The 24,606-nt window shown below is 34.1% G+C and overlaps 3 protein-coding genes and 1 long non-coding RNA gene across 8 annotated transcripts; 1 reads left to right on the top strand and 3 right to left on the bottom strand.

Moving 5' to 3' along the window:
- Positions 1–82: 82 nt before the first annotated feature.
- Positions 83–9,868, bottom strand: Fmr1 (synaptic functional regulator FMR1). 4 transcript variants are annotated; one of them, XM_076402128.1, is made up of 12 exons: positions 9,813–9,868; positions 9,196–9,306; positions 8,765–8,817; positions 8,429–8,579; positions 7,822–7,985; positions 7,359–7,766; positions 6,876–6,987; positions 6,671–6,814; positions 6,374–6,605; positions 3,402–3,596; positions 3,044–3,205; positions 83–1,568 (listed from the first exon to the last, which is right to left on the bottom strand). In XM_076402128.1, exons 1-12 carry the CDS (start codon positions 9,828–9,830, stop codon positions 1,396–1,398), a joined length of 1,923 nt encoding a protein of 640 aa, XP_076258243.1. In that variant the 5' UTR covers positions 9,831–9,868; the 3' UTR covers positions 83–1,395. The 4 variants fall into 4 exon arrangements, with proteins under 4 accessions (XP_076258243.1, XP_076258245.1, XP_076258246.1 ...); XM_076402130.1 differs by having other exon boundaries at positions 6,416–6,605; XM_076402131.1 differs by lacking the exon at positions 3,044–3,205.
- LOC143195171 (WD repeat-containing protein 44) lies at positions 9,549–17,089 on the top strand. Its single transcript, XM_076402120.1, has 18 exons — positions 9,549–9,762; positions 9,979–10,172; positions 10,231–10,431; positions 10,490–10,600; positions 10,653–10,843; positions 10,898–11,104; positions 11,159–11,280; positions 11,362–11,454; positions 11,517–11,689; positions 11,745–11,936; positions 11,987–12,156; positions 12,210–12,398; positions 12,477–12,724; positions 12,781–12,931; positions 12,992–13,107; positions 13,207–13,397; positions 13,449–13,729; positions 16,564–17,089. Exons 1-18 carry the CDS (start codon positions 9,695–9,697, stop codon positions 16,705–16,707), a joined length of 3,042 nt encoding a protein of 1,013 aa, XP_076258235.1. The 5' UTR covers positions 9,549–9,694; the 3' UTR covers positions 16,708–17,089.
- LOC143195175 (uncharacterized) lies at positions 15,160–15,620 on the bottom strand. Its single transcript, XR_013005490.1, has 3 exons — positions 15,495–15,620; positions 15,355–15,389; positions 15,160–15,299 (listed from the first exon to the last, which is right to left on the bottom strand). It is a non-coding gene; the product is annotated as an uncharacterized LOC143195175 (long non-coding RNA).
- A 168-nt stretch (positions 17,090–17,257) lies between the features above and the next one.
- Xe7 (A-kinase anchor protein 17A) lies at positions 17,258–23,466 on the bottom strand. 2 transcript variants are annotated; one of them, XM_076402127.1, is made up of 12 exons: positions 23,390–23,466; positions 22,805–23,309; positions 22,583–22,753; positions 22,411–22,522; positions 21,967–22,086; positions 21,702–21,909; positions 21,592–21,648; positions 18,259–18,427; positions 18,004–18,198; positions 17,804–17,933; positions 17,454–17,741; positions 17,258–17,402 (listed from the first exon to the last, which is right to left on the bottom strand). In XM_076402127.1, exons 2-12 carry the CDS (start codon positions 23,169–23,171, stop codon positions 17,390–17,392), a joined length of 1,830 nt encoding a protein of 609 aa, XP_076258242.1. In that variant the 5' UTR covers positions 23,172–23,309; positions 23,390–23,466; the 3' UTR covers positions 17,258–17,389. The 2 variants fall into 2 exon arrangements, with proteins under 2 accessions (XP_076258242.1, XP_076258241.1); XM_076402126.1 differs by having other exon boundaries at positions 22,805–23,453.
- Positions 23,467–24,606: the final 1,140 nt, after the last annotated feature.

Here is a 24,606-nt window from a genome sequence, read left to right as displayed (position 1 = left end):
TCTTTTATACATTCCTCAGCCACCAATTTGAAGTAAACCTATATTAAATAAAGTGCACTTGATCTAGAAATAAAAACAGTTCTGCAAATACAGTATCTTATTTTATTTGTCTTTAACAGAAAAAATAAGTTAAGCATAAATACAAGATAAAAGTAGTTCGAACATATTTATTTAATGCAAAAAAATTGTGTTAATCCTAACACAGCACAGAAAAAATAGTGGAAAAAAACATAAACAACACAGCACCTCACCAAACTAATCATCTTAATCCAATGAAATGTATTTACAGAAGATTATCTTATACATAAAATGAAAAAAAAAAAACGGAAATGTTCATCTAATCATTAATGAATATCAAATGGTTGTTTCATGATCTACAGACTATATTGAACAAACCTTACAAAAGTGTGAATATAATTAATTTACCTCGAAATAAAAAAAAACTTAAACACGTGTCTTGCATAAAAAAAATTAAGAGAAGTTACAGTGTATTATGTGCGCGTGTGTGACTGTATGAAAAATTAGAAAATGTCAGTTCCCCATCGAAATCTTCAGTACTACACTGAGCAGTCTTATTTGAGGCGATTTGTGTCTGCGGATTTACTCGAACTCGTCTTTTTCCTCCTCGAATATTCTTTTGAATACGTTTCATTAAATGGTTTTGATAAAGTCCTAAATAATAGTTAAAGCGAAGCCAAACCATTTCGAAAAAAAAAACGTACAGGAAAATGCATGGACATTTATTTAGTTGCGAACATTTAACAATAACGAAACGCTAACTTAATAGAGAAAAATTAATGGAATGAAGTTTCACGAAGCACCAAATTGAAGTAAATACGCGCATAAATCATCCTCGGGAGATGTAAAAAAAGGTTCACAGAACCGAACAGTCCTATGTTTCGTCCGTGGCACGGGTAGACGACCACCCTGTATAAGATTTTGTTTTGTTCTGTTCACTAACACGGGAATTTGATACACTTTTCCAAGGCTACGCAAACTAAAGAAAAAACCAAAATAAAAAAAACAACGTCCTTTTTCCATGTGGTTACGGATAGACGGAGACGCGTTCAAAGACCGATCGACCGACCGACAAGTGACGCCTATAACGTGATTGGAGGGGTAGCGGCGGCGTGATTTAAAATACTTTAAATCATAATAATATTATTATCTCACTCGGAAAAAGATTCTTAAACCTAAACAGACTCCCGCCTCTCCAACGACCAGCTTAGGAAGAGAGGAGCGCAAAACCAGTCAACGCACGACCTGCTCACAGCCCCTGCAATCGCGTTTCCATGCCGCCGCCACCACTTACGCGACAACGACGCCTCCGGCCGGAATGCTAAAGCGAACAGGATCTTGCCCGCGTCGCGTCATCTATCGAGTATTTCGACGTTCCTAAATAGAGGAGCAGTTAACTAGGGGTGTTTTTGTGGGTTTGTCCTGGCGTTCAGATCGACGATTGTTCGACGGCGGGGGCTTGTTGGGACGGGACTTGGGACCGGCCGTCCCATTTTGCTTCGGCAAACCGTTGTTGGTGGGCACTTCCGTCGTTTCTGTATGATTAGTCACTGGAACAAATAAAAACAATAATAGTATGTGATACACGCGGGAGTAATTATGTTAGTAACCAGTTAGTAGTCACAAAGTATCTTTAAATAAAATGGTTTGGAATATTCTCGATAATATATTGGATATAATGACCATATTACAAAATCGACGAGAAAATAATTTCTTAATTGTGAAAATGGATATAAACATTTTCTATGGTTTTATTTTCGTTTCGATTGCTGATATCAACCGCATTTAGGTTAATTTTGTGCAAACTATTTATAATGATTAATAGTTTTAAATAGTAGAGACATGTGAAATTAATAAAATAATAAAGTGCAATGTTCGTGCATTCTGAACTCAATATATTTCACTCAAAAATAAGTCGATAGGCTACCAAATTAAAGGTATAATTATTCAATGAGGCATAAAAATGGAGAATTTAAAATGTCCTTTCGGAATTAAATGATCATGCGCTTTAATAACAAAATCTATTGTCAGTTTAATAAGTGTACAATAAAGTGTTACTATTTCATGATGCTTTCTGTATATGAATGCAACTGCACCAAAAGAAAATTAATTATCTTGATGCGAATTACGATAAGAATTAGGGATCCTGATATACCTCTAATAAACCAGATGATCAATTCAAACTGTGAAGAATTGTGTTTCATTAGTACTCTATAATAACATTTTTCTTTACTTGCCTATATAACGTTTCTCGTGCTAAGAAATTATTAGAGTTGGCCTTCTTCTCAAACCAACCGCTGCGTCATTTTTGACATATTGGTCATTGAAGCATTGAAGCTCATAGACTAATAAATCAAAATATCACAAATATCAAATAAATACAGTCAGCTGATAGTTGATACAAAATGGAAAATCTACTTGCTAAATATTAGCTGATATTACTTTCTTGTCAATCTAGTATTACACCCAATATTTATCTTTAAACGGTTTCCTAATATGTTGGCTCATATGAAATATCGGATAGATTTTAAAAGCATACATTTGCTTTGTTTTGGACTTCTATATGACCTAAATATGCAATCACACATGTTGCTGTTCAACACCAACAATGTAAACAAATTATTAGCATATTTTATAGCGTTAGTATCTATATCCTTTTAAAACACATTCTTTACACCACCAGAAGACCGCCTAAATCGACTGAATAATATGATTTGATATAAATTCAACTAACTCTTCAAAGTGTAACATATCTAATATTGTTGCTAAATGTTACATCTTATAAAGAACCAGTACTCATTAAACGACCTGAAAAGTTTACAGATTTAACAGAAACACATAGAACCTTAGCAAAATCAGTAAAAGTCGGAAACTTTGCTGGATGAATGCGGAACTATTCTACCGATGGACAAATTTCTAGTAAGTGTTATCTGTTTCCCACACTGGACAAACATAGGGGTACTGTTAAATTAGTGTTGGCAGCATCACGCGCACAACCCGGCACATCATCAGCACCCCGTCTTACCTAAAGCGGTGTCATTATTGTTAATCCGCGGCTCTTCACTCGAATCACCCGGCCGTCTCGAGGCACCCTTTCTGCCCTTGCGCCTGCGCCGCCCACCTGGCCTACCACTGCCGCCACCTCCGCTACCAGACCAGGCACCTCCATCTTGACTAGAGATAGACTCTACGGTTTTACGATACAATTCGATTAGATACCTAGACTTTCGACACAAAACGTCCTCAAAACTCATTTTACAACACCGATCAGATAAAATAGTTTCATTATATGATATATTATTATATATCGGGCTCATTTCATTAAAAAATAGTCGGAATATGCCGACCTATAAAAACAAGATAATTAAATAACAAAGGCTCACCTCTATCAGCACTGGAGACGTCCTGACTATCTAATATTGTCTCTTCTTCATCGTGGTTTCTGCGTCGGTCATCACCGCGCCTTGAATCGCTCCTGCGAGGTCCCCGGTCGGCCCTGGGACCATTATATCTATTACCATAACCCCTGCGATCCAATACTCTATCGTCCATATTATCGGAGCCTTGATGACGTGAATCTGTAAAGAAAACCGGAAGATCATTTAGAGTTGTGATTCAATCGCTAGTAAAAAACTACAAATCCAACCATGTCAGTTCACGTTATGTCTAGTGTAATAGTTGACGGTTAGGTCTTTACAATGTCATGCTATGGAATATTACTGCTAATTTGTAATTTATTAGAGAGGATTTAGTCCCTATATTATGGTCCTAACATAACTGCGAAATTGGCAATATATCTTGCTTTTAATAAATTTCATTCAATTGACAGAAAAATATAGTCTCAACTTTGAAATTTTAATAGATATGATATTAAGAACTTTTTCTTAGAAGTGTAAAAGCTCTAACATTTTATAGGAAGATAAAAAAGAGTGGTAACCTTTCAAAGCTATTTGTCAGGCATTAAATAGCAAACCTTTGATCAGGTTTACCACATTAGTTAACAAAATTACAATAACAAAATGAAAACAAGTGTGTAACAAAAAATACAAGCAGAAAGTAAAGCAAAAACTCTCTTTGAAAGGGTACCCCAGAGCGCTATGCAGCGCAGAAAGACATCAATAAAACACTGCTTGTTCGGTTTTTTTATCAATTTATATTTCTAAAAAAGTCTTTCACAAATAAAGATACGACACAATTTGTGAGCCAGTCTTGCGCCAAAATGTTGGCATATGTCGCCTGTTCTGTGTTAGGGGGACATTCTCGAATAAATTCACCCGTTCTATATACACTTTTGACTGTCATCCGCTGATTCCCAATCGCAATCGATTTGTTTCCTTCGAGAATGTCCTGTGTACGAATTTGTTTTTAGCTTAACTCACAACCGGTATATCTCAAACCCAACTACGAACGAACGACTGCAACACCATCATCAGCTGAACAATTAGATATTCAGAAAATATGTAGTTGTGTTCGAGATTCACAGAGTGTGTGACGTGACATGGCCTGGTAACGTACCCTTCCAACAAGTTTTTTTTTATATTTTATTTTTTTTAAATTAATTGAGAGATATTTAGAAGCCTCATGGGGTTTACTCTAACTCTTTTATGATTAAAAATTAGCCACGCTCTAACAGTAACGTTCTAGGATGATCAGGCTACTTGCATGGTTAGGACTGCGATTAAACTGCATGCAAAAGAAAATCATAGTGCGAATTTTGTTAATAGTAAAACCAAACTAGGCAATTTCGAAAACTGGTATTTTCCTATTGGTACTGTTAAAGCTTGACTTACCTAAATACTCGACATAATTAATATGAAGAAGATGCAGACATCAGTTATGTCATTTAAGAAAAAACACCGCCAGAACACAGTTCCGTCGGTACATCACTTCCTTCAACCAACAACCAACATCTGAATCTGCTTGTACAAAAAGCCTTGAAAGTCCACATTATTTTCTTTTTTATATTGATTTTATTTTATATAACGTGCCGATAAAATCTGCAGATATCCCTTATTAAGAGACCTTTAACCAGACTCTATCGTCAACAAACTAAGTAATATTCATTTTCATTATACGCTACACATAATACAGCATAAAAATTATGAACAAAAAATTAGTCAGTTCTAAGCCCAACTTTTAAGTGTTCAACCAATAACACCACCATTTCTTTGGATCAATTAAAATTATCTTTTCTTTAAATAGCCGAAAATATTCTGTTCTTGCAACACAAATCCAAAACTGTTGGATTTAATCAGACATCTAGAGATATTGTATTTAAAGGGTGAAAGATGGCATTTATTGATAAAGATAAATATAATTAATCCAATATTCATTCTTTATATATTTAAAGTAATTAATAGTCGGCTGACCAGAAAATTGTTTTCATCGATGGATAACAGGATTGATATAAAGGGAGAAAAATGTTGAAAGAATTAAATTTCCGTGTATTCTACTACACTGGTCAGCCCCTGAAGCAAGCGAAATACAAACAAAACAAAAGTAGATAAACAAAACGTAAAGTGGTAATATATACAACTACTCTCAGCACCAAGGCGCTAGTAGTAGTTCCATCGTCCCGACCTACCTAAACCCGAAAACCGTGGTGATCGCGGATTTAGGTGTTGGGACACAGAGTTAATTTAAGGAAAACAGAAAAAAATTGTCCTCTTTAGGACAAGAAATCAGGTTTGAATATATGAAATGATACATATAAGATACAAATTGGTTCAAATCCATCAGAAATGCATCAAAAATTCCTCTTTAAATCGTAGTATTTACGCGACTTCAAATAACCACAGTATATATTTTTAATTTATGATTTTTTTGATGTTATGACCTTCGTAACCATTATACTTTGCAAGATATGGATATTAGTTTGCAATAACAATAAGACAAGAGCATCTGCTGTGAATGCCACGGGATTTAAATAAATTTCCACCATTAATACACTTTGTTAATCAACATTAACGAAAAAAATGAACTGCGGTCAATGAAGTAACACGTATTAAAAGACGCGTTAAAAATGAGTCGTCGGCCGGGTCAGTCTATATGTAAGTCGTTTGGATTTTTTACGTGAGACGGGAACAGCGGCGGAGGGCCTGGCGTCCCAGCCGCCGCTGGGCGTCGGGACGCTGAGCCGGAGCGCGGGCAAGCCGCCCCGAAGGCGCGGGCGGCATATTGAGGACCCATCACTTATGGTCGCCCGTTGAGTCAACCGACGACCGACCACGATTGGCGCCTCCTCCACCGCCCCTTGGTATACGACCGTTTGGCGTGTAGCCACCCCTCCGGGAACCACCTTTTCGGTTGGGCCGCGCATCTACATTATTATAGTCCAATTGTTGCGATTGCGTACCCTGGCCGTAGCGGTCGCCTTGTCGCGATCCTCCTCCCCTACCTCTACCCCCGCCTCTGCCGCCCCTTGAACCGCCACGGGGACCTCGGCCGTCCATGTCTGAACTGTAGCCTCGCTCTGAACGACGTCCGCCCATGGAAAGCGACTGCATCGAGCCGAGATTTGAACCGTGGTGAATACTGCGCAACTGTTGATCAATTTCTAATTTTTCCTGTCGCAGTTGCTCTACTTCCTGAAAAATTATATGAAAACAATATTAGTGGTTATATAAATCATAAGAAAATTAAGTATACTTACTTTGAGGTGTGCTAAATGATACTGCAGTAAAACCTTCGCGTTTGATATACTTTCCACTGTACCTACAAACACAAAGGGCACTTGTCCTTCTTCTCGTGGTATTGTAGGCTCTGGCTCATTATCCCCTTCAATTTTGACTCTAACCTGAAATAAAGTTAATACATTGTAAAGTGTATCCTATAATCTAATGGAATAATCTACTTACCACTCCGCTTTTATCTACAATTTCTTGTATGATTCGCCCGCTCTTCCCAATTACTTTTCCTACCAATGCTCTTGGTACTTGTAAAGATTCCTCCCCATATTCTAACATTGATCTGAAAAGGAACAAGAATTTAAATTAAAATACATAAAAATTAGAAGGGCAACTGGGATAAAAATTGAATAATCTTGATTAAAAAATTAAACAAACCTAAGGAAACAATTCTGATTCTGATAAAAAAAACTGTAACAAACGCCGCAATTTAAATTTTATGATAATTAAAACAAAAAATATGTTTAAATTATACAAATTGTTTGTGGTATCACAAGCGCTAACAACACCATATAAAAATGTTTATATGAGATAGCAAAAATAACTTAAAACACAATCAACATTTTTGATAACTATTAAATCAGCCAAGAAATATATTTTTTGAACATAACACATAAACAAAAGTCTACAAAAAAGTGCAATAAAAGTTCTTACCTAGCTTTTTTAACTGCTTCATTTGTTTCACCATATATTTTAAAAGTACATGTGTTTTCTTCCAATTCGATGTTTGTAATACCCTCAACTTTACGTGCCTGCTGGATATTGACACCATGTGCACCAATCGCCAATCCCATAAGATCCTCTTTTACATGGAACTCATCTGAATACCCGCCAATAGTAGCTAGTTTTGTACTTTCTAACTGCCTAGCTGCCTCCTCAGTCCTCTTCAACAGTAAAACCTTCTGGGACAAACTTCTAAAATGCATGTCCTGCAATAGCACTGCTGTCTTCCTGCTGTGTTCATACCTTGATATCACCACCAAAGTGGCTTTATCAGGATTGTAGAATATACGGCTAGCTCCAATAGCTTTTGCAAATTCTTTATGTGTATCTTCTTTACAACTGAAGAACAACTTTTTTAGTTAATCTGTAATGCAAAATGTTGCCTTATACTTACTACTCCCTAATCTCTTCAGGAACATCAATTTCAAATTTATGAAACATTGACCTATCAATGGGAGGATTAGTATTTTTTTGCCTGAGCCTGTCATTGCTGACAATTTCTGTATAAGTACTCTCCCAACCAAGGTATTCTAATACGTAAAAATCACCTTTCATCATCTAGAACAAAAACAAACATTAATATCTAGTTATTTTTAATTTACATTTTATTGGTTTGGTTGTTGTTTCAATTAAATGAATTTTTTTATCAGTACAATTTTTCTGAAATATTTCTGTATGACTAATCATCCTCTAATTAAATATAACTACACTAAATATGTAAACGAATCTATTATATTATCAATTTCATAAATGAAATGGTAACAAAACTCACCTGCACCGTTTTAGTGATAAATTTTGATAACAAGAACCATAACTTTTTTAAACTATTATGCTTACATAAACCACTCCTTGTTTATGTTCTAAATGTGTTACTAATAGACAAAACCGGGTATATATAATAAAAGATTAGATATACATTACAATTATCTAGCAATAATTTACTCATTTACATCAGATATAAAACTAATTTACATTTAAGAAAAATTTATATGTGCACTTACTTTTATTCTGGCTTTCCACCATCCATAACCTTCCTGATTATTTGATCTTGAGAAAACTTCCACTTCCATATTCTCCGTATATTCAATTTTAGTTTCAGGATTAGGTGGTAACCTAACTTGTTCATACGCGAATTTGGAATCAGGTTGCCATCTAAACAAAACCAACTTTAAAAACACCATCTAGATATGACTAATAGATATTTTTGATAATCAGTATAACGCTACCACAATTAAATTCGTACGAAATCAAATAAGACAGCAAAAAAATGGTATATATAAACAGTATGAAAATACATTAAAAAACAACATTATAAAGAACTTTTATTATTTACTTACTCATCTTCGAAATGGACGAGAACACCATCTTCGTATACGTCGAAAACTAAGCCCTGAAACAAAAGGAGAGAAGCTATAAAAGGGGCCCAATATAAAAGATGTAACCCGATACGTTCTAGAACATAACCTTGCGTAAACTTATAGAATATGGGAAATTACTGTTAATTTGGTTAGATAAAATAATTCTTGGGCGTTTTAAAGAAGCGTCGACACCACGGACCGGTATTTTTCGAGACACATGGATCTATCACGCCCTGTCAAACGGCCATGGCGTCAAAAGAACCGCGTTCGTTCGCAGAGGAATTCTTAAAAAAGAAGGCCGTAAAACTAAATAAATACTACTTTTTCGTAACAGTTTGAACCGGAATATTAGTTTAGATTATCAGACCATCTATTTTAGTAATTTATTACATACTTTAAATGATACAGACCTTATAAAGTGCCCCGTTCTCGCCGACAACTTCCACAACTAGGTCCTCCATGTTGATTTCACTCTCGGGTGAGGAAACAGCCTTGAGCCGTGAGCGAGTCACACTGCCGCTCTGCGAAAACGTAGTTGACAGATTGAATTGAACAGAGACGTAATCAGCCCAATAAAAAATCTCCTTTTTTAAATTTAGTTTTTTAGTATTCAATATGGAATATATATGAAATCGAAGGTATATGTAAAATATGTTATTCAAAAAATAATGGTATAAATGTGTTGACAAAAAGTATCAATAAATTAATATTTTCAAAAATCCGATTCTGTAAAACGCATTGCTACCTATTTTATCGATAATTTTGACAGTAGAAGTATATTATTCGACCTTTAGTAAATAAAGTCCTTTTAAACTCTTCAGTTATTTAAGTTAGGGTGTTAGTATTATATTATGAAATCCTAGTTATTTTCGTTATATAGGGTGAAAATGCTCTATCTCTACATTAAAAATGTCTAGTAGTAGTGACTCGGAAGAATTTTATGATGCAGAAGATATTACTCTTAATCACGGTTCAAGGTATAATGCATATTAAAATGATATCATAGCTAATTAAAAATCAGACTTACATCTAAATAAACCCTCATGAATGGTTTTCTAATCTACAAACCAATTTTTGACACACTAAATGTTGGACAAATAATTTTTAAACAATAGAAACATCTGTCACAACATAAAGATATCTTGATAATTTCTGGTTATGCATGTTTTGTGTTATTTATATTGAATTTTCAGGACTAAGCCTAGAAAAGAATCAAATGAGAGCCTAACAAAAAGATGCAGTTCTGTTCCAGATTTTTTATCAGTCAAAGACAATAATTCTAATAACAAAAATGCAGATTCAAAAAGTTTCGAGGATAAAAATGACAATGTCTTTATTGAGCCATCATCCTCTGTACCATTATCCAGTTATAGAAAAAAATTTCAAGGTATATTATATACAAAAATATATATTTTCAGACTTTCAAATAAGTATTTTTTTTGTAGATATAAGACAAAAGTTAAATGATGATGAGGAAGGTTGTAGTAATGTTACTCCATCAAATAGCCAAACATCTTCAGTGGAAGGTGTATACGCTGCCTCAAATAAAACATCACATCCATTTAGGGTAATAGAACAAGATACAATAAGCTTACAAAGTATAAATTCCTTAGGTAGATTAATGAGGGTTATTAATAGTAATCCAGGTGAGTCAAGTAATATTTTGATAGCATTAATTCAGTTCATGATAATTGATATTTACAGATAATGCTAGGAAGACTATGTCTGTTTCTGCTTTATCTTCTAGTTCGTTAGATTCAGAATCTACCCAAAGCTCTAAGAAATATCCAAGTACTTTTGCTCTATCCTCTACAGGTATTTAATGTTAATTGTGTTATCCAATGTATATAAGCAGATATTCTTATAGGTACTACACAATTAACTACTGACTCTGAGAAATCTTCATCTACTCCTCTTCAAGAACCTGATGTCATTGCTAGTACCAAGGCATCTAGTTCATCTCAACAATCAAAAGGCTCACAGGTTGCTGATATTCCAATAGCACCACCAAGGCGTAAGAAAAAGAACAAAAATTCAACTAATTTACTTATACTTACTGTAAGGAAAAATTCAGAATTGGTTAACAAAAAGACTAATAATCAATTATTATAGAAATCAGCTTCGAGCATTGCTTTTCCAACAAATGATCTCGCTAGTCCCGCCAGTACAATAGAGTCATTGACTCGCGAATTTGAACATTCCCTCGATCGTTTACCCTCATCAAGTAGGTCATTTAAGAAGGAAAAAAATCTGTTTAAAACGTCTGACGATTCGAAAAGCTCTACTCTGAAATCTGGCCATAGTTTGGATATATCGCAAGTAAACAAATTAAAATATTTTTATATCCTCCCAATAAATATTAATTCACGCTAGGTGACAAAAGGGCAATTTGTTGTTAAACCTATGGATACAGAAAGTATCAAAGCTGAAGGGACATCTTTTAATATATCAGCAAAAGTTCCCATTACAGAACATGTTATATCAGGATCAGAAAGGTTTGTTTTATTAGATTGTTTCAATATTTGATAATAGTTTGTTTAATAATAACTTGTTTTCTTATTTTATCATACCTTCAGATTAACAACCACAATTAACGAAGAAACTCTTGGTACCACAAGTAGAAATTCCAATAGGAGTAGTCTAGGCCATTACAGTTTAGGTCCTCATAGGTCAGTTACTAATATATATTTAGAAATATATTTGAGTATGCTATTTTGTTTTTCTTTTAAAGAGGAACTCATCAATTCTCAAGTCGCCATAATTCAAAGGATAGACGAAAATCAGCAGGAGACGAAAATTTGCTGTGCCCTGGAATTATGAAAGTCAGAACTCATACCGATTCTGGAAAACAACTATCAGATCTCGAGATATTGGAACAAGTAACTGTGTTGAATTTAGATACAGGTAGATCTTCGTTAACGATTTTTAAAAGTCTATAAACCCTATTCTGTTTGTGTAGGTGAACGTATACCTCTAAGTGTCGCGGAAGATAAATTACCACAATGCATTAATCCATTGTCTCTTCACATTATGAGACTTACATCACAATATGTAAGCTCCTCCAGTATGGAGAAAGAAAAAGAAAGTGATGAGGAAAGTATCGACATAAAGAAATCCGATATACCTATCGTAGATGAAAATGAACCAGCAGGTTTGTAGCTTATTAGTCATGTTAGACTATATTTAATTAAAATCTTATAGGCGTTAGAAAGAAAACAGCAAAAATTAGACGATTTTTGGGCAGTAATGTAAAGAAGGCTATGCACAAAGCGAAAAGCATCGCTCATGAAGTGTCTCATGCTAGACATAAAGAGGATGTCATTGATATAGTTGATAATGTTCATCCAGGAGAACAAAATTGTAAACTGAAGGTAAAAACATAATGAAAAGTATATTTTCTTGAGTGTATTAAAGTTGATTTTAGGCCTCAAATTCTCACAAAGGGCCATATGAATTTGAGAAAATTGAGCACATCCAAGAACTAAAAGATGACCAACATGAAGGGCCCATTTGGTGTATGAAGTTCTCCACGTGTGGAAGGTTGTTGGCTACTGCCGGTCAGAGTAAAATCTTAAGAATCTGGGTGATTAAAGATGCTTATCCATTTTTTCAGGTATGTCAATTTTATTAGATCCAACTAATGAATGAGATGAATTAACATTGGTTTAAATATTTTCTGTTTTGCTTTTAGGATATGAGAACAAAATATAATGCCGAAAAAGTTTCGCCAACTCCATCGCAAGAGTCGTTGGGATCGCATCATTCGGCTGATCATACTAATCTTGCGGCTCTGGAAGCCTTAAGCCCAGAGGAGGCTAGTAGAATCACGTTTATGCCAAAACCATTCTGTACCTACTCCGGGCACACCTCTGATCTTCTGGATGTGTCGTGGTCAAAGAATTACTTCATCTTATCATCTAGTATGGATAAGACTGTTAGGTATGAAGAACTACATTGGAATAAAATTCAATTTTTTATATAACTCTTTTTTATAGATTATGGCATATATCCAGAAAAGAGTGTTTATGTTGTTTCCAACATATTGATTTTGTTACTGCAATTGTTTTTCATCCAAGAGATGATAGGTATTTCCTAAGCGGTTCCCTGGATGGGAAATTGAGATTGTGGAATATACCAGACAAAAAAGTATTTCAGATTAGATTTATGAAAAAATATGGATCATATTGTTTTGTTTTAATTATATAGGTGGCAGTATGGAATGAGGTGGAAGGAACGCCGAAACTGATAACAGCGGCGAACTTTTGCCAAAATGGGAAATTTGCTGTCGTGGGGACATACGATGGACGTTGTATCTTTTACAGGTAGATTTCCAGAATTTCAAATATATATTTATTAACGGCTGTGGCATTGAATAACCTTATTTTAATATAATTGTAGTAACACTTTTAACACGTTTTTAGTACTGACCAGTTGAAATATCATACTCAAATCCATGTCAGATCGTCTAGGGGTAGGAACGCGATTGGACGGAAGGTGAGCGGTATAGAGCCAATGCCTGGAGAAGACAAAATACTCGTGACTTCGAACGACAGCAGAATCCGGTTATATGACTTAAGGGATTTAAACGTGTCTTGTAAATATAAAGGAAAAGGTAAAAAAAAATTATATTGTATTTTGTTCATTGATAATGTTGTATTTTCAGGCTATGTTAATATGAGCAGTCAAATCAAAGGGAGCTTCAGTCACGACGGTAAATATATTATCAGCGGTTCAGAGAATAGGGATATTTACATTTGGAAAACGAACCACGATTATTCGAAGTTTTCATCGGTGCGCCGAGACAGGAACGATTTCTGGGAGGCCATTAAGGCGCACAGTGCTGTCGTGACTTGTGCGGTGTTTGCTCCTAATCCTGAAGCCATAATCAAAATGTTGGAAGATAATCAAAATATGAATAATGACAGTGGAGAAGATGCAAATAAGGTAAGTCATTACTTTTTTGTCGATAGGCATAAACAATATCAGTCCAACATATTTATTGTCGGTAAATTTATAAATAATTAAAATACCTCTTGTCTGAGGGTCTCTTGATATATATCTATATATACATATTTCTATTTCTTCTTGATATATATATATATATATATATATATATATATATATATATATATATATATATATATATATATATATATATATATATATCCCTGGCGACAAATGATGCTGATCTTCTATTAGATTGATATTCCGTTGACGATAAAAATTTAATTCTAAGGCTAGCTACGCCGCTTCTTTAAATTTAATGCAAAATTTTATACGGATGCACTACTCCACTCTAAACGTTGCATCATTTTCCCAGCGTTACAAAATCGCACTTTGCGTTTACCTCGACCCCACTTAGCAATAATGTATTCTTTAGCTGAGGGTGCTCCTCACTTTCTCCACCATTTGCCGTAGCTCGCTAGCTCTTCTAGTACCCAAGAAATAATTTTGGAAACTTTTTTAAGACCGACCCTGTTTAAGCTTATAGAGCTTAAAAACATCCATTCTTTTCCAGTTTCTGTGATATATTGCACCATCCTGTTGAAATAATAATTGATTCAAGTGAATATAATTATTACAAGAAATTAGTTACCATGAATGTGCGATATTGTGTTCACCGTATCTCTGTTCTAATTCTTGTAACATCATTGAAATCAAACAGTTTTTTATTTATAAATTATTTTGCTAAATATTACTCATGGGCTTTTCATGCTATTCTTCCAATTTGCCTTTCCAAATATTTACATAGATATAAGACAGTCGATTTTTCACCAGCAAAATAGTAACCATGGGTGTTATCGTTTAATGCCAAGTTTGGACTATGAGGTGCATAATAACCGCCTAACCAAGTCCCCGGCGAGTCGCTATCAATATGTTATGTTGTGTGTTGCTGGGCGTTGTCTTGATGAAACACAATTCCTAGGGGCCAAAGCTTCTAGTCATTTGCTTCCTCAAATGATCGTAGTATATGAACTCCTGCCCTGCCAATCATCATTTGCACCGACTCATCCCACTTCGACAATCATTGTAAGCTGCCGTCGCCATAAGGGGGGTGTTACTGCTGTGGTAAAGTCTGAGGCAATGTTTAAATTTGTTATGTAGAAACCTGTAGGAAAATATTTTGTCTTGATTGGTCCTACACTTCACGTGACTACGGTACGTTAAATTTATTAGATGAACCAAATGAAATCAAATTTGAGTTTTAAAATTAATTTATTAGGATAAAATCCTATACAAGTATAAATGAAAAATATACATAAATTTAAATAACATAAATATATGAACAAATATAAGTTACATATGTATAAAAAAGGTATTAGACCCAAAGGTAAATGGTATCCAGGCAATATCAAAATATTCTTCTATAACGTCTTCTATACTAATTTCGTAATTCTGGTAATATGTTTATTATAAGACGCTATTTCCTTATAAATATCCCTAGCTTCTTGTGACAAATATGCTCGAAGCGAGGAACCAAACCTTTTTATATGACTGCTATAGCTTCTACGTTCTAAGGAAACGGCTTTTTAGTACTAAGTATACATATTATATATGAAAAGTATTACCTTTTCGGGGAGTTTATTTTAATGAACACTCTGCTCTAAAAAGTAAAATATATATGTTTTACAAATATTGTTAAGATATTTTACATATAAAGATGATATTTATTAATACTAATTTTTCAGTTATCCTAATTAACTATTACCTTTTTGGAGGACTTCTTTATGTAATGACATCACATTGAAAGCATTCGAGCAACTTGGTAGACTACTTAAATTAATATTTTGACTACTATCACTTATACCTTGATAAGAAGTAGGTTTACTTTCTGTAAACAAACAATATATACATATAATGAACATATAATAGATAGGTAATCGTATATGTACCTGATAAAAATAATGTTGGATAGACTTGTGTTATACCCTAGATAGATCCTAAGACTTGAACTTGACTTTCAGGTGAAGGAAGGGTAATTCTGAATTTCTCACTAAAATTCCTGTGATACGATGTAAAATTATGCAAAGTGTAAAGAACACGATGACGATGATAAATTTGTATTGTGGTTAATCCAGACAATTTAGAATTTTTTACTTGATCAACCCAAATTTGGAAAACGATGTCAAAATTTTTATATTAACTGTTTAGTAACAGTTAATGTAACTCAGAAAATATGCACAACGTAAAACGAAGATTTCTTTCTATTTTATGGCGTCCAAAACTGCTCTAAACACTTAAAACAAAACCAGTCCTAACTTATGAATGATTGCATTTGCAGAGTTTGGCCGAACCAATCACGTGCTTGTGTAAAGGCGGTTCGAACAATTTAAACCAGCCGAGCACACGTTGTGATCGCAGCGCTACCTCTGATTGAACTAAGCAAAACATTTTCCAAGCTATACAGTTGAATTTCTATTTTTTCTATGGTCAGCAACTACTTCACAAATGGACCGATTTTCTACGATCCGCACCTGGAAATTTGGATGATGATTTTTTTTTGGGTTTAACCCATACATCTTCATTTTATATCTTGCCTTTTCCAAGGGGATTTTAACGATTTGTTTGTGTAATATTTTGCTCCCAAGTAATAGGAGCAATGATTTATTATTCTATCTTTTATATGGAAATTACCACAATCAACGAAACCAAGTTACTCGAATGAGATGATTTAAATAATTATTCGGTATACTGGTCGCTACCTAACTCTGATGAATTGACCCCATGCCTAGATTAAATCTAAGATCACGTGATTGAAATTAATATTTGAATTACAGGTGGAGGATCCTGTAGTCCAACAGCATACGAAAGGTTGTGGAGGATACGTTTTGGTGTCAGCTGATTTCAACGGCTGCATCAAAATATTTGTAAACAAAACCAAACCAAAGCATAGCTCATTACCTGTCTCGGCAATGGCGTAGGATATTCTGACAAATATGATAAGAAAAACCGGTTTTATTATTTTTTCTGATCGTGTTATTTTAATTTGCCACTAATTTTACCATAATAACTTGTAAATGTGTAAAACTAACCATACCATTCCATCACGCTAATTTAACCAATTAACAATGTTTCGAAAATGTAGATCTTACGCATTATGGTAATATTTTTATATCACAAAAATGATATTGTTCCTTATATTTATATACATATATATATTGAAAAAGTAATTTTTACACAAATTTTAATTTTTAATATATTTAATTATTTTATTCGAGTGGCATATTGGAATATTTTAATTGTTTTAAGGCCAGATGTATTAATGATGTTATGAAATAAATAAATGGTTATAAAAAAGGTTGAGTTGTTTGTTAAGTGAGTATCTAAGAATATGACCAGGTACTGAACCAACCTCATGGTGCATTCTCATTCCCAATGATAGAAAAAGATTACAAAAAGAACTCCGGTTGGAAAAAAGAGAAAACTGACAAGGCTGAATTCTGAGTAGTGGTCAAATTAAAAGAAACGTACTCCACATAAATTCATATATATATTAACATTAAGAATAGACTTAACTTAAGCTTTTACAAAACTTTTTATCACGATTCAGGTCGGTTCATCATAGAATTATTTCTTAAAGCTCCGCTTCTCTTTAATAGGCCCTTACAAATTTTCTCTGAAAATTAATTTGCGAATCACAAAGTATTGTTATATAATTTTCATGTACCTGGATCTCGTATTGCTTCTGCTTCTACGACTTCTACAGGATTTGCCTCTTGACCTGCTCCTGCTCATTGATCTGAACTTTCTGATTTTTGATCTGCTTCTATCTCTCGTACGTGATCTGGATTTTCTCCTGGCGTCCCTTGAACTACTTCTGCTGTCATGTCGTCGATCAAAACGCCTTCTCGATCTAGATCGCGATTTTGTACGAGACCTGGACTTGCGACTATATGAATGGCTCCTCGATCGGATATACGTTCGTCTTCTGGTACTTGATCTAGATCGACTACTCCTTAAAAATTAATAGCTTATTTAAATTGAATAAATTTGCATCACCAAAACTGATACACGTACCTACGGTCATAATCACGGGACAATTTGCGGTTACGCCGCGAGTAATCGTCATAATTTGTAGTATACAGGGCCTTACTGCTATTATCACGCCCACGAGAATTAAATCCACCTCTACCTCGACCCCGACCACCTTCAATTTTTATTATTGTAATTGTAATATAAATGTATAAAACTCACCAAATAGTTAAATGGTATCTTACCCCTATTAGATCTAAAGCCTCTTCTTCTACCTCTATACATCGAAAATATATCAATATCAGGAAATAAAGGCCCTGGAAATGGATACAATGGCGGATAGGGAAAACTGTACATTGGGTGTGTAGAAGGGCCATCCTCAGGGAACAAATCTAGATGAGGTGTACCACGGAGTGGATGTTTTTTGGCTTTTTGTAATTCTGTAAATATTCCAATTTAAGACTAAATTATTTCTATGCTAATCATAGAACCAAACTTACTTGGATCTTCGTCTAAAGATAATTCTGTATCTGAAGATTCCGAATAGTTTGCTTTTTTCTCATTCTCAGTTAGAATAGTCTTCAGTATCACACGACCCTTTACAGCATTATGAAGCTTCTCTTTTTGGCTCAAGAAATTTAATTCACTATGATTTTTTAATTGCTTCAGCTACAGGTAAATAATATTAATTAAAACAAGGGAATATATTAGAACCAGGAACTAATTCTCAGGAGTGTGTTATTTATTAGCTGTAATTTTAATAAGGTAGTAGTAGAATATAATAATACCTAAGAACAAATAAAGGGGGGGAAAGGCACCAAGGTTCCCTGAAATTATTTATTTTTGAATAATTCTATAGATACAAATACTATTTTAAAATGTAGTGGATCTATTAACACCACTTGCATTCGTACTAATGGTGTCGGTACGTCTATCGAAGCAAACGTACATCCGAACGTCTTTGGAAACCGTTACATGAATAAACACAAAATTAAGTAAAACAAATAAAAGGATTCCGGAATGTAAAAGCATTAATTATATTTTGCATCGTCGTTATATAATAATTAATCAAAATTCCGTTTATTTAATGAAAATTCTTTGCGAAACTGTGAGGATCGTTAATTACATAAACGGTAATATTCTCTAGTCAAGATAATTTAAAATAAGTGTGTAAGAACGTTTGTGAAAGTTGTAGAAATTATTTTAGACATCTAATGTAAAAAACATTCAGCATTTGTGTGTGCTAAGTTTATTTTACGATGATAAAAAAATACTCGGAACACATGTACAATGAATCAGAACAACAGTTAATTTCTAACGGACGAACTCATTTCTGAGATATCGACCCTCTAGAAGCGGGAAAATCCCGACGGAATGCGCTACCATTTCACCCTCTTGAAAAACAGCCGATGAAACAAATCAATATACCCCGAGAAGCTTTCGATTTAGAAACCCATTGGAAAGGTGTTTCACTTCCTAGAAATAATTACCGGTCAGGGTACGAGAACAGTTAAGCCAGCCTACGTTCCCTGTACGCGAGAGGGGGCGATCGGGATAAACTGAGTTGCATCCGTCTAACCATCCTGTCTCTTTTGCCATCAGTATTCAAGAACACGCATAGCCTTCACAGTTTACATACACAATCAACACAAAACATTTGAAGACTTGGTCAAAGGAATGTACAGTTGGTGCCACTTTAACACTATGAAGGTTGTCGCTATTAATCGTGTATACCCATCTATCCTTGAAATCAATAAGTTTAGTTTAAAGAAAGTCTTTTAAGTATGCCAGTTATTCTTTCAACAATCGGAAAGAAAAAAATGCGCAACAATAGTCAGTCAATACGAATCATACCTCTGGTACACCGAGATCTTATAACTTTCAGAAGATAACATTCTCGACAGTAATTTCGTAACCTATTTTCTGTTTGAGGAAATTAAGACAAAAGTCGGCTATAAACATTTTTGACTGATTGCATTAATGAGTAATTGTTTATAAAATTGCCTTATTTTGGCGAAGCAAGATTAACGAAATTACTCTCTAGTAGAGAAAGTCAACAATAAATATTAATGGGGGCAGACAAGTCATCAGTATAAAAAAAAACTTTGGGGATCGTCGGAGTCGAAAAGGATAACATGATTCAACATTCATATTTTTTTATAGTAAAACGGGTTGGTATTAACAAAAAAAACTAGAAAGATAATTGGACAATTCGTAATGCTGGGTACAGACCTGTGCATTCGGCGCATTCACAGAAAACATACGTGCGCCGTAGATTAGGCTACGTTTTACCATTGCCATGGTGGGTACAGATCAGCATTTTCCTTTCGAACGGATTCGGCGCATTGATGGAAAAAAGGCAAAACGTAGCCTAATTATCTGTGCACACATGGGTTTTCTATGAATGCGCCTATTCAGCTCGATTCGAATGCTCAGGTCTCTACCCACCATAAATCTTCTGAAATCTCTGTTATATTAATTATCCAGTTAGTGATACTAAGTAGTTACAAAAATCCAATTATCATCAGAAATTAATATGTGGTATTAACCATAGTAGAGCACAAAACTTGCATTTTATTTACAATAAAATATGCATTGCGCATATGAGACAGCTTTTGGCTAGTATTATAGAGCAGGTAGAAGTAGCCAAAAACGATATCTTAACTTTGCTGTCTCCTGTTTTGTCATATTGTTATGATATAGGATTTCTGCTTTTTAGGTAACCATTTATTTTCTGTTTAATGTATAACAAAATGATCCGTTGAAAATTATTCATAGATCTACAAATAGCCTATTAAGGTAAATGGTATACTATATATTAGTTATATTTAGAGATGTAGCAGAAGACTTCGATGAGGTCTAGCATGACGGCCTTGATCAAAACCTGCAGAAAATCTTACCGAAGCAACACATTGAACTATTCAAACCTTACATTACAGATTGTTTAGAGTTGATGAGGAAGCCTACTCTACAACATAAAAAGCTAAAGCAGGTGTACAACAAAGAAGTATATAGGGATCAGTTCTTTACATACTTTACACATGTGATATGCTAAAAATAAAAATATCATGATAGCTACATGTGCTGATGATACTGCGATTCTTGCTGTCAGGCACAATGCAGAAAAGCCATACAAAAATTAGAAGCAAGTGACAGGCACGTGACAATATAAGTAATAAGACCCAAACCTTGAAAATAAAAATTAAAGTAAGTAAATCTGTATGTGTGCAGCACCAATAATAATAATACCATTCCATATAGCAACAATGAATCTGGAAAGTATTCGGTCAAACAAGTATCTGGAAATTAATATTGATGCTTTAAATCTTGAAAACTTTAAAAAAGAAAATGAAAGAACTGAAAAACTAAACGAAACTACAATTATCAGTGCATAATAAATTATTATTATACAAACAAGTATTGAACCTATAAGGGCATACAAAATTCAATTGTGGGGATATGCCGCGAAAAGTAATATAAATACAAGTTTTCCGTAACAAAGTCCTGAAAATTATTGTACAATAACAATTCTTTTATATGGCTAAGGTCTGTCAAAAACTATAGTTATGCTGGTAAAATTGATGATATTGGCTTGGGAGAAATTCAACAGGTAGGAAAATAGCTACCATACAAAGTAGTGATGATTATGATGACTCAAATGGGAAAAAATTAAGTTTATTTCTGTAAAAGTTTCAAGCTCATGTCGGGGTAAATATGTACTAGCATGCTATAAGCTGTTAAAACTAAATGAAACTATAAATGTTATATATTGAAGCAAAAATTAAAAAGAATTAATTCCTAGTCCTAATATCTATAGAATACCAATAACTAACTTCATGACTTCCACGGTCTAATATATTGTAGCGCTGGGTATTCACATAATTTTTTTCCTAAAATACATAATGTATTAAAATAACATCTTTAATTTTTTTTACAGATTTACTTTTATTCTTCTAAATAGTTCTTCAACCAGTCTAATTGCTTCCAATTTTCTTTGCGCTTTAATGAGCTTTTTTTCCTCCTTTGCTATTTTATCATTAATTTCATCTGATTCACTGATCTCCAATGTCTTCATTAACTTGGCCTTCCTCTTTTCTTCCCTCATTCGACGCCGTTGCTCTTTTTGCTCCTTAATATCCTCCTCTTTTTTTCTATTAAAGGACCATATATATTTAATATGTGAAACTAGATATTCCAGGAAGTGTTACCTTTCTGCTTCTTCTATCCTCTTCCTTTCGTCCAGTTCTTTTTGTTCCTGTTCTTCTTTTTCTTTAGCTTTCTTAACTAATCTATCCCTTACTATCTCCCTTCTTTTTATAGATGCATCACTGGAACCCATTATTATGGTGTTGTCTGATATATTGTATATAATGGGCAACAACATATTACCACTAAAGTACTTTAAATATTTTTATTATTGATGCAATAATAAAATATTGTATTAGAAATATAATAAGTAATCAAACATTGTTGGTTTTACAAGATATAAGTATGCAAATTACATTATAAAATTTTTAAATATAACAATTTTAAAAATTAAAATATAATGGAATCATAATTTTTGTCATCATGTTTTTATTAATTAGTTTAGTGTTTATATTGTTAGACTTAACATAAAAAGTAACATGAATATCAAACCAGTTTTAAAATACCTTAAATGTTTTGTTTTGTCAAAATCCACTTTTAATTCAACTTCTATATTACCATCTTCTTCCTTATGAACCAACTTCCTATCTCTCAGACTATCCATTGCAGCTGTAAATCCTATAATAAATGCGCACATAACTTTCCGCAATATTAAATTTATATATTTTGAAAATGAACCTTTATAATCTTCAAACTGGATGTATCCCTCAAACCAATCTATTTGATCAAAAGATGAATATTTTAAACCTGAAATTTGTTCTTTCATTTTGTTTCTATATGGATCACAAATTGGCACATCCACATTGCGTACGCTACCAAATTGCTCAAATATTTTGTAAAGCATTTTTTCTAGAAAAAAAAAGCTTGTTTAATAATGTTAAAAGCGATAGTGGTTCATACCTGATGGGGTTGCATATTCATCATTCAATAAATGATATGGAATAAACCATTTAGATGGTAGATTAGCAATGTGGACAGTGTCAGGCTTCTCTCCTGGCTTTCTTTCATCCATATCTTTAGCTTCAGAGAAATATGCATCCCATATTCTAGCTGTTGGAAATTCAGACTTAAACTGTGTAGCTCGAACGCGCATTAAATCACTAAAATCTTTTAATTTTATGGTCTTATTATCGACTTTCGTAATAACGTGATCCAGTTTTGAACGTTTCTCGATTTCTGCTTCAAAACAAACACACTCAATAGTAGTCTTTGTCACTTTTAACACTATAAATTCTTCCGGCTTTATTAGTTCCCTCAACTTATCCATAATCTCCCAATGAGATACACTTTTTCCTAGTTTTTTTACATTGGGTAGTTGTAATGTTATAACCAGCTTTGCTACTCGTCTTAAATACAATTGTTGGGGCAAATAAAGGGGTTCCAAGTCCCATGAACTGGGGCATTTCTGAAAAACATTCATAATTAGATCTCTCTAAATGCCGTGTAGGGCAAGTGAAAGTCTAGTTTATAAATGTTTTCCAGAACTTAGTAAACAAATATCGGAGCCCCACTGTAACTGTCAATTTTTCTATGACTGTCAACTATAAGTGTCATTTAAAAATAACAATATAGTCACAATGAGGTTAGGACTTCATTCGTCTATTATAATTTATTGTGACTTGTTTTGAACATTTGAACTAAATTATAAAAGAGAAAAAATTGTAATTAATGTTAGTCAAAAAATATATGCTCTCTCAGCATTAGTTTATGTTACAAGAATATGCATAAAAAGTTTTCTGTAACTACGAAATCAAAAGCAAACAGTAGTATTAGAGTATCACAAACGATGTCGCCAATTGCTGGTAAATTGTAACGAGTGTTACATTACCTTAGGCTACCAGAAATACATCCACGCTTTATTCTAAGGTCGACAACGCTAGAGAATTGGTACTATGCGATTTTCAGGTATAACAGATTAATACGAGGACGTCTCACTCTCTCTCTCCATCCTGAGGTTAAACAATTTCCCAAAGAATTAGAAATATGCGCTTGTCGCTATCATTCCAAAAACCTAAGTCCAATCCATCTGACTATGGGCCCATCAGAATGATTAATTCACTTTTCAAACTTGCGGAAAAGGGATATTACCTATGTGCTTTGAACAGCTTCACAGACGCACACCACTTAATCCCGAACAAACAATTCTGTTTCCACGCCAAACACTCTAGCCTTCATTAAGTTCGAACCAGCTTGGTCTGTCGAATGACTTAATCTCCCTAATTGATTCATTCTTGGGCGGTAGATCATTTCAAACAGAAAACAGATCTCCGCAGGAGTCCCGCGTGGTGCTCCACTAGCCCCAGCCCTGTTCAACCTTTATATAGCTGATTTCCCACTCCACAAACATACCCACACAGCATTTTATGCAGATGATACAATTTTCTTCAACACCGGTTACAGTCCCGAGGCTATTCGCGACAGACTTCAAATCCAACTGAATTAGGCGTTTGCGTGGTACAAATTCTGGCGGCTGCAGATTAACCCGAGCAAAACTGAGGCTATTCTGTTTCACCACAAGAAGGAATTCCGCACTTATCGCCTCCAATAGAAGTTCCTATCCCCTGGCCTCAGAAGTTATCATAGCTCGGTCTCCAGTTCGACCGCAGGTTCCAATGGTCAGTCCAAATCACGCTATTTGCAAAAACCATTGTCATTGATCTGCGTGTACAGTCTACTGTTCCCATTCCTCTGCAGAAAAAGCA

This window comes from Rhynchophorus ferrugineus, unplaced genomic scaffold (assembly GCF_030347505.1).
Source record: "Rhynchophorus ferrugineus isolate W39M unplaced genomic scaffold, kcgeb_rfMv2 rfM4, whole genome shotgun sequence".
NCBI classification, from domain to species: domain Eukaryota; kingdom Metazoa; phylum Arthropoda; class Insecta; order Coleoptera; family Curculionidae; genus Rhynchophorus; species Rhynchophorus ferrugineus.
The sequence above is the reverse complement of the archived record's forward strand: the minus strand, read 5'-3'. Positions and strand labels throughout refer to the sequence as shown.

Bases quoted from the DNA above. Each gene is read 5' to 3' on its own strand.
- Xe7 (XM_076402126.1), bottom strand. From the start codon at position 23,324: ATGAATGTTTTTCAGAAATGCCCCAGTTCATGGGACTTGGAACCCCTT. The intron at 22,523-22,582 runs GTTCATTTTCAA...CATTTATTATAG, and splicing joins CCAGTTTGAAGATTATAAAG to GATTTACAGCTGCAATGGAT. The intron at 18,199-18,258 runs GTAAGTTTGGTT...GAATATTTACAG, and splicing joins ATCTTTAGACGAAGATCCAA to AATTACAAAAAGCCAAAAAA.
- Fmr1 (XM_076402128.1), bottom strand. The intron at 8,818-9,195 runs GTCTGTATCATT...CTTTTGTTTCAG, and splicing joins AGAACGGGGCACTTTATAAG to GGCTTAGTTTTCGACGTATA. The intron at 8,580-8,764 runs GTAAGTAAATAA...GGTTTTGTTTAG, and splicing joins CTCGTCCATTTCGAAGATGA to ATGGCAACCTGATTCCAAAT.
- LOC143195171 (XM_076402120.1), top strand. From the start codon at position 9,695: ATGTCTAGTAGTAGTGACTCGGAAGAATTTTATGATGCAGAAGATATT. The intron at 12,399-12,476 runs GTATGTCAATTT...TTTTGCTTTTAG, and splicing joins ATGCTTATCCATTTTTTCAG to GATATGAGAACAAAATATAA. The intron at 12,932-12,991 runs GTATTTCAGATT...TTAATTATATAG, and splicing joins GGAATATACCAGACAAAAAA to GTGGCAGTATGGAATGAGGT.